Raw genomic sequence first — 15,206 nt, 5'->3', positions numbered from 1 at the left:
TGTCCATCCGATCATTTTCCGTAGCTTGTCCAGTCGATCATACTAGCCTTGATAGCTTCGGCCGTGCTCATCCCCTCCGCAGGCTTTTCTCCCTCCTGACCTGTTTGACCTGCGACAACTGTGTCTGAAGGATTGAGATCTTCTGCATTGCGAGCAGGCTCCTCCACCTGATGCTCAACCGTCTCTCTTGCATTGTCTCCGACGTCGCTGTCCTCCTTCTTGAATAGTGTACCGGCCTTTGGCTTGCGCTTCTTCTTAGTCTCCAGGATCGCTGGGTTGGGATCTCCGGTTGGTCCGACGCCACTGTCCTCCTTCTTGATTCCTGCACCGGCATTTGACTTGCGCTGCTTTTGCGGCTGCGAGACAGCTGTGTCAACATCTGCATCTTGCGAAGTAGGCTCGCTGATCCGCTTGCGCCTAGCAGAAGGAGTAGCATCGAACTCAATGATCTCAGGCTTAGGGTCCTTGATGAAGATGTTGTTCTGAGGATTATTCACCCCTGACGACGCGAACATTTTGGACGAGGTTGTCCCTCGAATCTGGAGGAATGGCGCTCTTTCTCTCATCCGATTGATCTCGCGCCGGACAGACTCGTCGTCTATACCGCTCTTTAGAGCAATGTCACGAATATCCAGCTAGTATACATCAGGACAGATGAATCCAAAGAATGAGAAAGACTTACTGGGACAATGTGATTAACCACTTGAAGATACTGGTATAGTAGTGCCGCATCCGCCATCTGCATGGGATTGAAACCGGACACCTGAGTCAGACCAGGAACTACCTTTGCTGCTGGCTCTGTAGTCACGGCAGGCATCTCCGACTTAACTTTCGACGCGGTTTGGACGGCTTTGTCTGGCTTCTTGGAGTTGACTTTCGACGCTTGGCCGGCGTTGTCTGGCTTCTTGGGCTTGACTTTTGGCGCGGCTTGGACTGCTTCGTCTTTCGTGTCGACGGCTTCGTCTGGCTTCTTGGACTTGACCTTCGGCGCGGCTTGGACGGCTTCGTCTTCTATGTCGACGGCTTTGTCTGGTATCTTCAACTCGACGTTCGGCGCGGTTTCGACACCATCGTCTGCCATGTCGACGGCTTCGTCTGGCTTCTTCGGATCGTTCGGCGCGGTCTCGACAGCTTTGTCTGCCATTTCTAAGGGATTTAAGGTGATATAGGACAAAGATGGCTGGAAAGGCGTGGGATTTAGGGAATAAAGCTGCACGAGATAACAGAAAGGTCAGAGAAGTGATGCGGAAGAGACAGAAGAAGAGGCGGAAGACCGATTGATATCGGTCAAGGGCAAGACTGCTAGCCCGGGTAAAGAGCCGATGAAGGGAGAGTGAGGCTGAGTCGCAGCTACGACGTCAGTATGTGCAGTGAATCCTGAGTCACGGTGTGGCAGAATTGATGCCCAAGTGAATGAAGCATCTGAATGCAGAGGTGTGATGTTATCCATCGATGCTGATCATCTTCTAACATTCTTCTACTTCTTCCCTTCCATCCTTCGACTAAGTCGTCCGCTCTTCGCCAGCACTTCCTTCGACAATGAGACCACGACGTCGCGAGCCTGTACCTATTCCCTCCATCCATGTCCAGAATGCTAGCTCGCGGCGCCCGGTTCGAGTCACTCGCGGCGACGACGCGGTCCTCCTTCGCCTATCGAGTGACTCGATCTCCAGAGCAAAGGACCGTGGACTCGCAATCTTCCAACCGGCCTTCACTTTGGTTGCGAGTCCGTGGTGTCTAATTCGCAGTCTTTCGCTGTGGTGGTGTAGCTTGGGTAGGTTCGCAGCGCTACTGGCAAGTCCCCTGTTTCGTCCATTTTCTGCTCTGAAGTCAGACAACGATATCTAACATTTGTTCTTGAATGGCAGGATACTATGACACGGCTGAGACTGAACCGTCCGGAGTGTGGTCTTTTGCGTTGATGCTGTGTTGAAATGGTGGTAGCCATGGCGGTTTGTTCTTTCCGAAAAGGAGCATCCGCACCTTCCTACAATGTGAGACTGAGACTGCACCCTCTTCCATTACTTGAAAATTTTTTCACTAACCATCATAACCAGACAACCTATGCTGCCCTTTTGTTTTCGATTGTTCGGACTCTACTATCTTCTCGTTTTCTGATTTTCTCCTCGAAACCATGTCTGATGTCTTTCGGACCACACAATACAAAGCATTCAACGACGAGCTAGTCCGCAGAGTCGACGAAGCTCGGACTATATCGTCTCACTTCACATCTATCACGGACACAGCAAAGAATACTCTGAAAGTCATTTTTGAGCAGAAGCTGTACGAAAAGTTCTTCGTCTATACCACTCAATCCTTTATCGACGTCTTCTTAAGCCCAACTCCTCCAACCCTTGCCGACCTCCTACGTCTACCAGCCGTCTCGCTATTTGACAGAGATGTCTTAGACTGTTCTTATGTGGTGTACATTGTGGTATTGATCAAGGACGGTGTCGTCTCCTTTCGCCTATACGTTGGCTCTGCTTCGGACACGAGTTACGGAGCATGGCGACGGCTGCAAGATTACGAAACTGGGAAACAAATGGCTATGCATGTCCAAGAGAGCCTTGACCAAGGGTTCGAGATCCATCACCACGGAATTGCACTCCTTGCATCTCGTAAGCATACCGACGCTACAGGAAACCTTCGTTCATGGATACTCGCACTTGAGGCAGTAGTGACCTACTCTCTCTGGACCCAATGGCAGGGGCCAAAATCGAGACCCCACCAGGATCATTACATGAGACCACTTTGTCGGTGGGACGTTGACAACCTCGGATATCTTGGTCTTAATACTCAGAACCCTCTAGGCGAGCCTGTAAGTAGGGGGGACGACGGTCTGAGTGCAAGTGCACGAAGCTATCGAAAGACAAAACACGCACTTGATCAATACGAGGCTGGGGAGCTTTCGTCATCAGACGAAACAGTCCAGAACGCATTGAGACTTCGGCAAGACCGTCGTAACCGTCAAGGAAAGAAGAAAGACGTACTTAAGAAATACGATGCTGGGGAGCTTTCGTCCTCGGACGAAGTAGTCCAAGACGCAGTGAAAATCCGGCAATACCACCGTGACCGAGATGGAAATAGGAAGGACGTACTTAAAAAATACGATGCTGGGGAGCTTTCGTCATCGGACGAAGCAGTCCAAGGTCCATTGAAAAGACGGAATCAAAAGATCAAGCGTGACCGAGATACACAAAATCTTCTACGCCAGTGGCAAACTGGTGCATTGAAGGAACCAACCCCGGACGAGATGGTCCGCATTGATGGAGCAATCCGGAACAGGAAATCCTCCAGGGCACGATGGGATAAACTCAAGGAGGACAATGTTGTGGAGAAGGCCAAAGCGAACATGGAGAAGTGGGGTATGAAGATGTACGAAAAGAAGATTCGAAAGCAGGCGCGAGACTTCTACCGCCGCGGGGGGTGGTCACCGTCCGAGCGACCGGCGAAAGTGGATGAGGCTATCCGAGAATTCAGACAGCTGGGTCATATTGAATATGCAAAGCTACACGCTGCGAGACAATACAAGATGAAGGGTGAGGGGTCCGAGATGGTGGCTCGTACTGCGAGCTCAGCGAACACGAAGGACGTCCAAGACATCCAAGACGATCGTGTCCTGAGTGAGGATGATGATATTGGCGACGATATCGAATTTGAAGACGAGCATGTCTTTACCGAGGATGTTGATCCTGACGACGACATGGAGTTCGAACACGACATTGTGTCTGCCAATAAAGCATACAATGACCATCGCATGGAGATACCAGACTCGGAAAACGATGATGTCTTGAATGAGGATGATGGTGCTGACGACGGTCTTGAGCCAGAGGACAATATTGTCTTTTCCGATGAGCTATACCGGGAACATCGCATGGAGATACCAGACTCAGAAGACTCCGACTCGGACTGGAACGGCAAGGACTGAGACATTTCCGTCCAATCTAGCAGGGAGGGCTGGATCTTCTCGTGTGCTCGGTCATCTACATATGGGCTGGGATGTTCGTCGTAGGCGCTTCTCAGAAGCCATCTTCACGTCCTGGACACTGAGCCTCCAGTGTCTCCCTCGATCGTGTCTAAGGTAGGCATGTTACGGAGTACCGCTCATCCATACCATAGCCATGATGCGACAATCTGATCAATATGAATGTCTCATTGCATTATCTACAGTCTTTTCCTCTGCATGTCTCTTATGAAGAGCAACTGCATTGAATTGCTCGTTGGAATCGTGGAACATCACCGCAATACTTCTTTTCAATCTCCTCGTTCCATTGCCACTCATCTTGGAACGGGTTCATGGTCATCTCCATCACTCCCTTGAGGATGTCTCGTTCCTTCTTGGTCTGAACGCGGTTAATGATGTCGTCGAGCAACCATCCTCTGGGTACGAAGTTGGGGTTGACTGCTTTCATGGCCTTCTCCCTCTCTTCGTCGGCAGATGACTCGCTGCCCCAGTCTTCCTCGATACGTTCACGCCAGGAATCAAGCCACTTCCCGACCTTCTCGCGTCCAGAGTCGTTGGTCTCGTTCAAGCCCGTGACTCCTTCATGATGGAAAAACCGTTCGGCCGTCTGTTCTCGTTTCTCCTGGGTGTTAATGTCGTCCAATTTCACAGTGGACAGCCGGCGGAAGAAGTGGTTGAAGTCGAGTTCGAGTGCTTCCATAGTGTCAAGGAGCTCGGAAAACAAGGTTTCGAAGTCACCGTCCTTTTGACTCTTCAGGCCCAGGCGCAAAGTCATCAGGCGACGGTACTCGCTGAGGAACACCGCTTTGTATTCATCGCCGATCTGGTCAATGATGGTCTCAGCACGCTTGATCAGTACCGGAGCAAAGTCTTCCTCGACGCCCTTTTCCACAAATACTTGATCGTCGACACGATCACCAGCGCCTATTAGTTCACCTAGAGACTCGCCCAGGCGGACAAGGTTCCACCAGATAATACTAGGTTGAGCCCGGTAACTGTATCGAAGCATGTGATCGTCGTGGTTGGGAGTATATGCAGGGTCAAAGTTGTCCATAAAGGCAAAAGGACCATAATCCATTGACAGACCATAGATCGAGGTGTTGTCGGTGTTGAGGACGCCATTCATGAAGCCGTATGCTTGCCACATGCCGACGACCTTGGCGTTGCGACGTACGATTTCGCGGTATAGCCTGGTGAAACGGTTCTCCTCGGCACCTTCCTTACCCTGGAGCTCGTCCTTTGGCACGCCTCTGCCTGGGTCAAGGTGTGCGTCTTTCGTGTCGGCGGGCAGGACTGCAGGCAGTGACTCCCACCCACCAAAGACATCTTCAGCGACGTAGGTGGCGACTTTTCGAATCAAGTCGCGGTCCCCTCTGGATCTCAGGAGGTCAAAAGTCCCCAGTCGCAACCACGATTGAGCGAAACGACATACAATAGCGCCTGGCTCAAGCTGTTCTCGAACCACGGTGGATTTCGGACACAGCGTAAGCGACAAGGCTCGTGTGGTGGGGATACCAATTGAGTTCAAATACTCCGACACAATGAACTCTCTGATGCTGGATCGCAGGACAGCTTTACCATCAGCAAAGCGCGAATATGGTGTCTTGCCTGCGCCCTTCAACTGGAGTTCGTAGCGGACCTTGGTCTGCGGGTTGATCGACTCGAACAGAGAGATTGCTCGTCCATCACCCAATTGGCCCGCCCATTGGCCAAATTGGAAACCACCATAGCATTGCGCCCAAGGATAGATCCCACCATTTTCTTCATCCCAGTAGAACTTATTGCCCGCTACGACCTCTTTAAGTTCTTGTGAGTTGGCCTCACTATCGGCAAGCCCAATATCGCGCAGAGCTGCTTTGCTGATGGCTAAGAGCTCGGGGTCTTCTGTGGGCTCGGGTCGAACATATGTATACAATGCACCTCGGACCATACGAGGGCCCAGCTTTTGCCGAGGCGCTTTATGTGAGTCGATGGGAGTGGGAAACTGAGGGTCTGGAGGCAGCTTGGAGGTAAAGTTGTTCGACTTTGGGATGTCTGCTAGAGTAGAAGTGGCATCATTTTGTACTTCGGTTCGAGGGCCACTGGTGAGGCCATTCGAGTGGCCATTGGAGATATGGGAAGACATCTGAGCAAGTCTCATGCGAGCGGGCGATGGAGAGGGTCGATAAAGACGGGAAAACTGCCGGAGTAGCATGCGCAAAGCAATCAGGAACAAACAAAGGATGAAGGAGTTATATAGGAGTGGCAACGAGGTCTGATTTGGAATGATATTGAACAAATCTTCCATCATAATCATTTCTCATCTGCCTCCTCAAGACTTCTTCATCCTTCAAGTTCCAGCGAATGAGGCAAAACGCGGACTGATCATAATGACGAGCGAACCTGATGTCATCCCCAGTTTCTCCAAAAAGCACTCCGGAGCATAAAAGCCGCTGGTGCAGAATGTACGGTGACACAGAGAAGAGATGATGCACTTTTGGACGGACATGAATGATGATAGAAGAACCGTCGTTTCTTGCCTCGAGACTGCTGCCTAGGCAGCGCATCTAATCAGCATCTCGAACGTTGTCCACTAGATGCCCAATGCATCTGACTGACGATGTTTGCGTCTGGGGACAGAAAAGCGATCGAGAGGGTCTGCCTTATGGGCAAATGGTGGCTGATTGACGCCCAGACCCTCTGGAATTTAGGCCCTTACTTATAGTAGGTAGGCTCCGGGAGTACCTGAAGATCCCGCACCTGTCAAGTGGACGACTGGACGTATATCCTCCGGCTTGGGTCTTGCTGTGTAACCTTGAAACCCTCTTCTGATCTTGCTGCCTCTTCGGGCTCTCAAGTCTCAACAGATTCGACAAGTTGCATCAATCCATCTCATCCATTGCTCATGCAGTCCCGATATGAAGCATCCTATCGGCGCAGTGCGGCGGTGAGGAACTGCTTAGCGAGCCCTTGAAACTGCGCGACGTGTCCCTCTCAGTCGATTCCCCACCTCTGACTGCTTCATTTGTTGTTCTTTTGCTACCCAAAGAATCAATGCGTGACTGGGGAAAAATGAGAAATGTCCCTATCAGAGCACTGTTTACAGACAGACCTCAGTCATGAGATGAAGCTCTCAAAAAGAGCCAAGTATTGCCTTCTATTTCTTGCGTAGAATCCCCAGCACCTGCAGGATTCACTTTCACTATCAAACTGCCTTGACAATTTTCTCCTTTCCCGCCTGAAACCCTTACTGCTGCAAGGATTGCCCGTTACGATTGCCCGTTGCAGCTAGGGCTCGCTTAACATTTATCAGATATTTTATTTCAGCACGTGAAAGATGGCGTCTGAGAAGCGCCTGCGCCGAATATCGCAGACCAAACTCGGTCAACGTCTTCCTCCTGGCCTGCCAAAGAGGTCCACAAGTCTACGTCGAGCCTACAACTATCTCTTCCATCCCGATTCTCCGTCCTCATCGACCGATCCTATGTTCCGACGAAAGTTGTCACAGCGAGCCTCAGAAGCACCCAAACCAGACCCAGGGAGCCAAAATCAAGTTGACAATCTTCGGAAAGAGTTGCAACAATGTCGTCAAGAACTGGACGAGGCCAAAGACATGGTCATTGCCCAAGAGAAAGAATTGTCGTCTTATGAGATCAATCAAAAGAAACTCGAGGCTCAATACAAGGACAAGGAGGCAGCGCTGAGAAAACAAAAGGCTTCGATAGAAGACAATATAGTGACAGTAGTGGTTCAGCAGATCCGAGATGCTCAGAAAGCCGAACGAGAAGCCGTCAGAGAGGAACTGAGCAAAGAACACCAAGATGCATTGGACAACCTTCACCACAAATATCGGTCAAGGGTGGCCATAATTACACAAGAATTGCAAGACTCTCGATCTGCAAACGAACAAAACAAAGCTACCTATGATATTCAGTTGACAACACTACGCGCCGACCTTGCCACTCTAAACAAAAAACTCGAAGCTGCAAAAACAGTCATTGCGGAGACTACTTCTACGTTGAAGGATGTCCAACAGGCATCCAAGACCGCACTGGAAGACTCGCAAAAGGCAAATGCTGCTCTCCGGACGGAACTAGAATCTCAAATTGCGACCCTGACCGAGCAATTACAGAATGCCCACTTGAGCACACAAGAGCACAATCAGAGATATGCCGATCTTCAAGATACCTCTGCTCAAGCTCTTGAATCTGCCAATCAGTCGCTAGCGTCAACGAAAGAGCAGCTACAAGCCCAGATTGATTCGCAGACGACAGAATTATCTACACTCAAAGATGCTCTGGAGGCGGCCTTCGCAAGAAGCGACACGGACACTTCGGCACATCAGATTGTGAAAGATGAGTTGGCTGCTGCTCGGCAAGAGATCGCGGAACTCACAGTGAGCTTGACCAGCTATGAAGAGTCCAAAGCGGCATTGTCTATTTCCGAGGCCCGAGTGACGGAACTAACGCAGAAAGTGGAGGAGCTTTCTACGACCAAGGCAGCCTTGGGAGCATCTGAAGAGAAGGTTGCTCAACTAATGGTGGATCTGGGGTCTTTCAACGCGCGTAGAGACGAGCTCGCAAGCTCTCAGGCAAAGATTGCTGAAATCAAGATAGCCGACCTAACCGCAAAAGTCGAGGACTACGATCAGACCAAGACTGCTCTGGCCGACGCAGAATCCAAACTTGGTGAACTGTCTGCAGAGCTTGAGGGTTACGCCGGACTCAAGGCCGAGCTCCAAACCGAGAAAGAACGCTCAGCTGGTTTTTCCAGAGAGATCGAAGGCCATGCCAGCATTGTTGCAGACCTGCAAGCAAAACATGAGGACACTCAAGCACGTGCAGTTGATGCCGATGAGAAGCACGGTGCTGTCCTAAGCCAGCTCGAGACTCTCAAGGATGACAGTCGCAAGCTGGAGACACTGAAAGAACAGATGAACAAATTAAATCAAGATCTGGAGACTGCCTTGGCAGCTAAGGAGGCGGAATCCCAGCGGATTGCGAATCTGGATTCTGAGAGAACTAAGCTTGCTGAGGAGGTCGGGACTCTGCAACAAGCTTCTGCCGTTTTCACAAGTCGTGTTGAGGAACTCGAAGCGGAGAAGAGTGAACTTGCAGCCTCTCTAGAAGCGGCTGAACAGGCCAAGACAGCTTCAGACGATAAAATTGGCGGTCTGGAAGAAGAGCGGTCAGAGCTGGCCTCTAAAGTCGATCACCTCCATACCGCTCTGCAAACCCAGACAGATGAGGCTCAAGCGGCTGTTGCAGCTAAAGCCGAAATAGAGAAGAAGCTCGAGGAGACACAGGCTCTTGAGCACCAACGAAGTGCACTCCAAGAACGGGTCGACTCAATTGAAGCCGCCAATAAAGAGCTCGCTGAAAAGCTCGACCATGCTATATCGGCAAAGGCAGAAGCCGAAGGTCAAGCGAAACAGCTGGAAGACGAGTCTAAGTCTGCCAGACAAAAGATGGAAGAGGAGCTCGCAATCGTCAAGGATGCTCTTGCCAAGTCCAGCGAAGAATCAGCATCATCAATGGCCGAACTGCAAGAGAAGCTTGCCACGCTCGAAACATCACATCAATCAGCACAAGATGCCCTCGCAAAAGCTCAGCTGGATGCAGAAAGCTCGACGGCCGAGATGAAAGAGAAGCTGTCGGAAGCACATCAAGCGTACAAAGCAGCGCAAGATGCACTCGATCAGGCACAGGCCGACGCGGCCGCGTCATCGGCTGATCTTGGACAGAAACTTGCCGCAGCGCAGGATGCACAGAAAGCTGCTGAAGAAGCTCTGGCCCAGGCTCAAGAAGAATCCACGGTATCTAGTAATTTGCAGGCTGAGCTTGCGGTGACGCAAGCGGCTCAGAAGTCAGCTGAAGAAGCACTCGAGGAGCTGCAAGCACGGTTCAAAGCCGCTGAAGACGAGCAGGGCAGTCTCGAAGCCAAATTACGCCAGGCACAAGCCGTCAAAGCGGAGGCGGATAAAACTGTCAAGGATGCTGAGGATGCCAGGGCTGAGACGGAAGGCAAGCTCAAGGCTGCCGCAGATGAGAAAGCTGCGGCTGAGGAGAAGCTCGCCCATGTCGAAGCAGAATTGAGTTCCGCCAAGCAAGCGCATGCTGAAAGTGCAGACCTAGTATCCAAGGACCTCGAAGCTAAAGAGGCAGAATTGGAAGCAGCATCGAAGTCAAGATCAGTCCTGCAAGCCCAGCTGGACGAGTCCGCTGCGAGAAATAACTCATCCCAAAGCCGACTAAAAGACCTTGAGTCAGAACTCGAACATCTCAAGGCCAATACCACAGAGACGGATAATCAAGCCCAGGAGAACGTCGCGGCGAAATCTCGAGAGATCGACGCCTTGACCGAGAGCAAAAACGAGACAGAAACCCGACTGAAAGACGCAACTGCGGAACTGCAGGCCTTGCGAAGTGAGGTCGAAGCAGCCAGATCGTCTATCATCGACACCCCGGATCAGAGTGAGGACGACGTCGAGTCAAAAGGACGAAAGCGTGAGGCCTTGTCGGGCAATGTGGATAAACTCCAGGCGGAATTGAAGGATAAAGACGACGAGATTGCCGAACTAAAGGCTTGGAAGCAGAAAGTCGAACAAGAGATTGAAGTTCTTGCTGGGCGAGGACAGTAGTCTTTGGTGATGATGACCAGGCGCCAATCGTGGTTGTTGCGAATGGGAAGAAGGCCGCGCATGGGTCAAGTTGGATATGTTCACTGACGGGATGGAGCTCATGATTGAATGATTGCATTGATTACTCTGGGTAAGGTACCTAGTATCTGGAGACAAGCGAGTTGGGTGCAGACAGAAGCATGTTCCGGCATACACAGTGCCTGCATTGTCACATATTGAATTGGTTGATGGTCTTGAGCAAGCGATTGAGTGTTATCTTGTTGGTAAGCAGAATGGAGGTTGGTAGTGGGTGCATCATTCATTTATTGACATTCACAGCCACCGACCGCCACAGCTGTCATCCTCGCAGCCACCTCCCTCATCCCCGTCCACGCATTGACCGTGCCACTGAGCCTCTCCATATACCATCCACCCAGCCATTCACCTAGGTGGCCCCCCTGCCGGGCTCTAACTCTGGCTTCTTGTCACTCAACGCAGAAACGTGTGATTGGGTGCCAACAAGCCCCGTGGCAACCAGATAATGCGCGATGATCTCATATCTGGTCAACACAAACTTCCCACCAACTACAAGAGCCGAGGAGGAGTGGGAGGTACGTCGAGAAAAAGTTGGAAGTACGCGAGAGCACGTTTTTCATTTCATGGCAATACTCGTATCGTGGGAGGCGTCTTCTTGTTGATTAAAGACTTAAAGTAAAGCTTTGGCGCTTCTCATCAGGAATCTACATGTCCTTTTAATTTTCTTCTGCAAACACTTTTCTTATACTAGAATTCAGAGCTAGACTTGACTTGACTTGGATTGTTATTTCTAATTTTCCTTCCCAAAGACAACCATGGGCGGAACCCCTGAGAACTTCTGCCTCCTTCAAGGCTTTGAATGGAACGTCCCAGCAGACCAAAAGCACTACATCAGGCTGAAGAATGTCCTGCAGGACCTCAAGAGCATTGGCATCGACAATGTCTGGTTGCCTCCCGCATGCAAAGGCGCTGGCGGCACCGAAGCCAACGGCTACGACATTTACGATCTCTACGATGTGGGCGAGTTCGACCAGAAGGGCGGCAAGTCGACGAAATGGGGCCCGCGCGAAGACCTCGACGCCCTCGCTAGTCACGCTCAAGATCTCGGCGTAGGTCTGTACTTTGACGCCGTTCTCAACCACAAAGCCGGCGCGGACAAGCAGGAGAAATGCCGCGTCATAGAAGTCGACCCCAATGACCGCACCAAAGACGTCGGTGAACCCTTTGAGATCTCGGCCTGGCTGGGCTTCGATTTCCCCGGTCGCGGCGACCAATACTCGTCGCAGAAGTATCACTGGGAACACTTCTCCGGCACCGACTACGACGCGTCCAACGACCGCACCGCCATCTTCCGCATCCTGGGCGACAACAAGCACTGGTCGTCGAGCGTGGGCGACGAGTCCGGCAACGCCGACTTCCTCATGTTCGCCGACGTCGACTACTCGCACCCGGAAGTCGAGGCCGACGTGATCCACTGGGGCGAGTGGGTGGTGTCGGAGTTCAAGCTCAAGGGCTTCCGGTTCGACGCGTGCCAGCACTTCAGCGAACGTTTTACGAATGAGTTCGTCGCCAACCTGGATCGCAAGTTCGGCGAGAGCAATCTGTTCTTGGTCGGCGAGTTCTGGAGCGGCAACGTCGGCGAAATGCTCGAGTACCTCGACCAGATGCAGCACAAGTTCTCGCTGTACGACTCGCCGTTGCTGAACAATTTCTCGCAGCTGTCCACCACGGAGTCGGCGGATCTGCGCAAGGTGTTCGACGGCAGTCTCGTGGCAGCACGCCCCGAGAGTGCCGTGACCGTGGTGATGAACCACGACACGCAGCCCGGCCAGACGGTCGCCACGCCCATCGAGGGCTTCTTCAAGCCCATCGCGTACGCCTTGATCCTGCTGCGCAACCAGGGTTACCCGAGCATCTTTTATGGCGATTTGTACGGGATCAAAGGCCAGCACCCGGAGCCGCCGTCGTGTGGAGGGAAACTGCCTCATCTGGTGCTTGCGCGGAAGTTGTTCGCGTACGGCGAGCAGGACGATTACTTTGACGACAACCCGAATTGCTTGGGCTTCGTGCGCAGAGGCACGCATGATCGCCCTGCCGGCCTGGCGTGCGTGCTGTCGAATGCCGCGCCCGGCCAGAAGAGGATGGCCGTCGGCAAGGAGCATGCCGGGGAAATCTGGACCGACGTGCTGGGCTGGCAGACGGACGAGGTCAAGATTGACGACGAAGGGTATGGCGAGTTCATGTGTCCCGGCACCAGTGTGTCTGTCTGGGTCAATAAGGACGCCGAAGGGAGGGATAAGATCGATCATCTGGATTTTGATACCGACATTTACACCAAGGCTTGATTAGACAGAACAGATCAGACTTGACTTGGAATTAGATTGGATTCGGAGGAATAGATTTGGGTGGTTAGATTTGGATTGTTGATTGGATTTGGGTATTAGATGGGTTACCATACTGGACGATATACTAGTACTCAGTTGTTTCTATCTCGGGTCGAATCTGCAAGATGCTGTAGTCAATTACTAATATTGCCAGTAACTATTCGTAGTCTTCAACGACGACATCCTCCTTCAACCCTGAAGCGACCACGCGGACAGAATGATGGCGGCAGGCTCCCCCTTCCGACATGAATCCCGAACAAAAAGGCCGAGTGGCAATTCTATCGGTACTATAAGATTCTCATCGAAGAACCCCCCAACAACCACCTGCAGCTGGAGCAGGGGATCCGGGGATGCAACCACAGACCGGTGCAGGCCAGGGCCAAGGTCAATGCCCAGATCCGAGTGCGCCACGTTATAATGGTTACGCAAGTACTTCGTATGGATTGTCCTGTTCGAGAGGTCCATCAAAGCTCTGGTGGAATAGATAGACAAATATACTGAGGCCGAGCTCTAACTCCGCCATCTTGGTCCTCCTGGCAAACGCAAGAACGACTAACCCACGGAGTAGTCCTCAGCCATACAGGACTTCACAAACGCCGCCAATAGGAACATCCATGACCGCATCGGTACCCTCATTCCAGATCATTTTCCAGTTTGGATACGTGCCGTCCTCGCCGGATCCATCGTGCTGGGTGTGGCCGACCGACCCATTGGCGAGGTACGGAATTGTCGAAGCATACTGATACGCCCTTTGGTCGTGATACGATGACGAACGAGCAGTGCCATTGGACATTTGATTGTGCCTTGCCGTTGCTGGGACTTCGGGAGATGAAGCGGAAGGAGGAGCGGCATGAGCGGCATCCGAAACACGATACGAGGGACGTCGTCGTTGCTTTCCTTTCTCCTTGGCACTGTTCCCACTCTTGGATGCTTTTCTACCCCCTTTTGCAGCAACTTTGGCTCTGAGTTGCTCCTCCATCCTGGCCCGTTCTTCCATCTCCCTGACAAAGCGCTTGCTCCCACCTTTCCTGATCCGGCCGTGCTCGTCGAGGATGGCCACGTTGGCGGCCTCGTCGACCATGCATTCTAGACTGGCCATGGGGAGGGTCAAATATTCGAGGTTGTAGCTGAGAAGCGCGACGTAGATGAATATCAATAGCATGACGATCCAGGCAGGTATGGCTAGAGACCACCATCGGTTCGGGTAGTATGTTATGCCAAGGGCGTGCAGAAACGGAGAAGGCAGATACGACCACAGGATGTACATCAGGAATGTGATGGTCGAGGCCAAGTATAGAACGAAGCCGTAGTATTCGTACGTGGGCACCTTTGGCGACGTGGGCGGCAATGGATGTGCACGGCGTGCGGAATGCGCGACGGCTGCTTCGGTGTCGTTGGGCGTTTCAACGTCCGAGTCTTCGGGTGTGGTTGGTCGGGTCGATGTCGCGGAGCGGTTGAGCAGAGAAGGCGGGCGGAGGAGGGATGTTAGACTTGGTGACGGCGGGAGCGGCGTCGGTGGCCGGTTGTAAAACGGTGGGTAGAGTGGTGGAGGCGGAGGCAGGGGCGGCGGAAGCGACGTGGTCGACTGGGAAGTATGAAGCCCGCCAGCTTGGTGTCCGTTGAGGACATTTGTCTGTAGAGGTGGCCGTGCTGGCAGTGATCGGACTCGCGAGAGCGCATCTGGTCTTTGCGACGACGAGGGGAATTGTCCCCCTCTTCTTGCCGAGACCGAGCCATCTTCATCATGCTCGTCGGCTTGATATTCTGTCTCTGCTTCTTCGGGAGGTATATCCTCATCTTCTGACGAATTGGGCGACTCTTGCCTCGAGTAGTGCGACTCGAAATCATCGTCGTCTAGCGTCACCCCAGCGACTTCGTCGTCTTCTTCTGGCGCATCGGGGAAGTCCTCGTCTTCCGTTCCGTCTCTGTCTTCGCTACCAAGTTCAAAAGCCGTCGCGGCGCGTGTTCTGATCGTTCGAGGCGTCGGTGTCGGTGTAGCACCGTCGCGGTCTGGGATGATCATGCGAGGACCAGTTGGGGTGCGCTGGTCGGGGATCAGTGTGGTCGGAGACGGGAGATTCTCGAGATAGGGACGGAGTGTAGGTGGAAGGGATTCCGACTTCGAGAACGGACGTCGCCCCGGCTCAGGCGACGCGCCTCTGCTTTGTGGTGGCATGTTATGGTGGCATTGAATTGGCGCAGTCTTCGAGACCGAGGACGAAAG

General features: G+C 52.4%; 6 protein-coding genes across 7 annotated transcripts; 3 read left to right on the top strand and 3 right to left on the bottom strand.

Annotated features, from left to right (window-relative positions):
* Positions 1–11: 11 nt before the first annotated feature.
* PV05_02430 (uncharacterized protein) lies at positions 12–1,144 on the bottom strand (the record flags this gene model as incomplete). Its single annotated transcript, XM_013463004.1, has 2 exons — positions 12–635; positions 683–1,144. 2 exons carry the CDS (start codon positions 1,142–1,144, stop codon positions 12–14), a joined length of 1,086 nt encoding a protein of 361 aa, XP_013318458.1.
* Positions 1,106–4,163, top strand: PV05_02429 (the record flags this gene model as incomplete). Of its 2 annotated transcripts, none has more annotated exons than XM_013463003.1 (3): positions 1,106–1,794; positions 1,869–1,994; positions 2,058–4,163. In XM_013463003.1, exon 3 carries the CDS (start codon positions 2,135–2,137, stop codon positions 3,926–3,928), a length of 1,794 nt encoding a protein of 597 aa, XP_013318457.1. In that variant the 5' UTR covers positions 1,106–1,794; positions 1,869–1,994; positions 2,058–2,134. The 2 variants fall into 2 exon arrangements, with proteins under 2 accessions (XP_013318457.1, XP_013318456.1); XM_013463002.1 differs by having other exon boundaries at positions 1,106–1,774; positions 2,058–3,928.
* On the bottom strand, positions 4,104–6,304 carry PV05_02428 (uncharacterized protein). The gene has a single exon (XM_013463001.1). It carries the CDS (start codon positions 6,258–6,260, stop codon positions 4,191–4,193), a length of 2,070 nt encoding a protein of 689 aa, XP_013318455.1. The 5' UTR covers positions 6,261–6,304; the 3' UTR covers positions 4,104–4,190.
* A 590-nt stretch (positions 6,305–6,894) lies between these two features.
* Positions 6,895–11,184, top strand: PV05_02427 (uncharacterized protein). The gene is made up of 2 exons (XM_013463000.1): positions 6,895–10,846; positions 10,902–11,184. Exon 1 carries the CDS (start codon positions 7,281–7,283, stop codon positions 10,581–10,583), a length of 3,303 nt encoding a protein of 1,100 aa, XP_013318454.1. The 5' UTR covers positions 6,895–7,280; the 3' UTR covers positions 10,584–10,846; positions 10,902–11,184.
* PV05_02426 (uncharacterized protein) lies at positions 11,167–13,134 on the top strand. Its single transcript, XM_013462999.1, has one exon. It carries the CDS (start codon positions 11,414–11,416, stop codon positions 12,941–12,943), a length of 1,530 nt encoding a protein of 509 aa, XP_013318453.1. The 5' UTR covers positions 11,167–11,413; the 3' UTR covers positions 12,944–13,134.
* Positions 13,061–15,165, bottom strand: PV05_02425 (uncharacterized protein). The gene has a single exon (XM_013462998.1). The coding sequence runs from the start codon at positions 15,156–15,158 to the stop codon at positions 13,554–13,556; it is 1,605 nt and encodes a 534-aa protein (XP_013318452.1). The 5' UTR covers positions 15,159–15,165; the 3' UTR covers positions 13,061–13,553.
* Positions 15,166–15,206: the final 41 nt, after the last annotated feature.

The sequence above is a fragment of the Exophiala xenobiotica genome (genome assembly GCF_000835505.1).
Source record: "Exophiala xenobiotica strain CBS 118157 unplaced genomic scaffold supercont1.2, whole genome shotgun sequence".
Taxonomy (NCBI): domain Eukaryota; kingdom Fungi; phylum Ascomycota; class Eurotiomycetes; order Chaetothyriales; family Herpotrichiellaceae; genus Exophiala; species Exophiala xenobiotica.
Note: the sequence above shows the minus strand (reverse complement) of the source record. Positions and strands in the feature narration are given on the sequence as shown.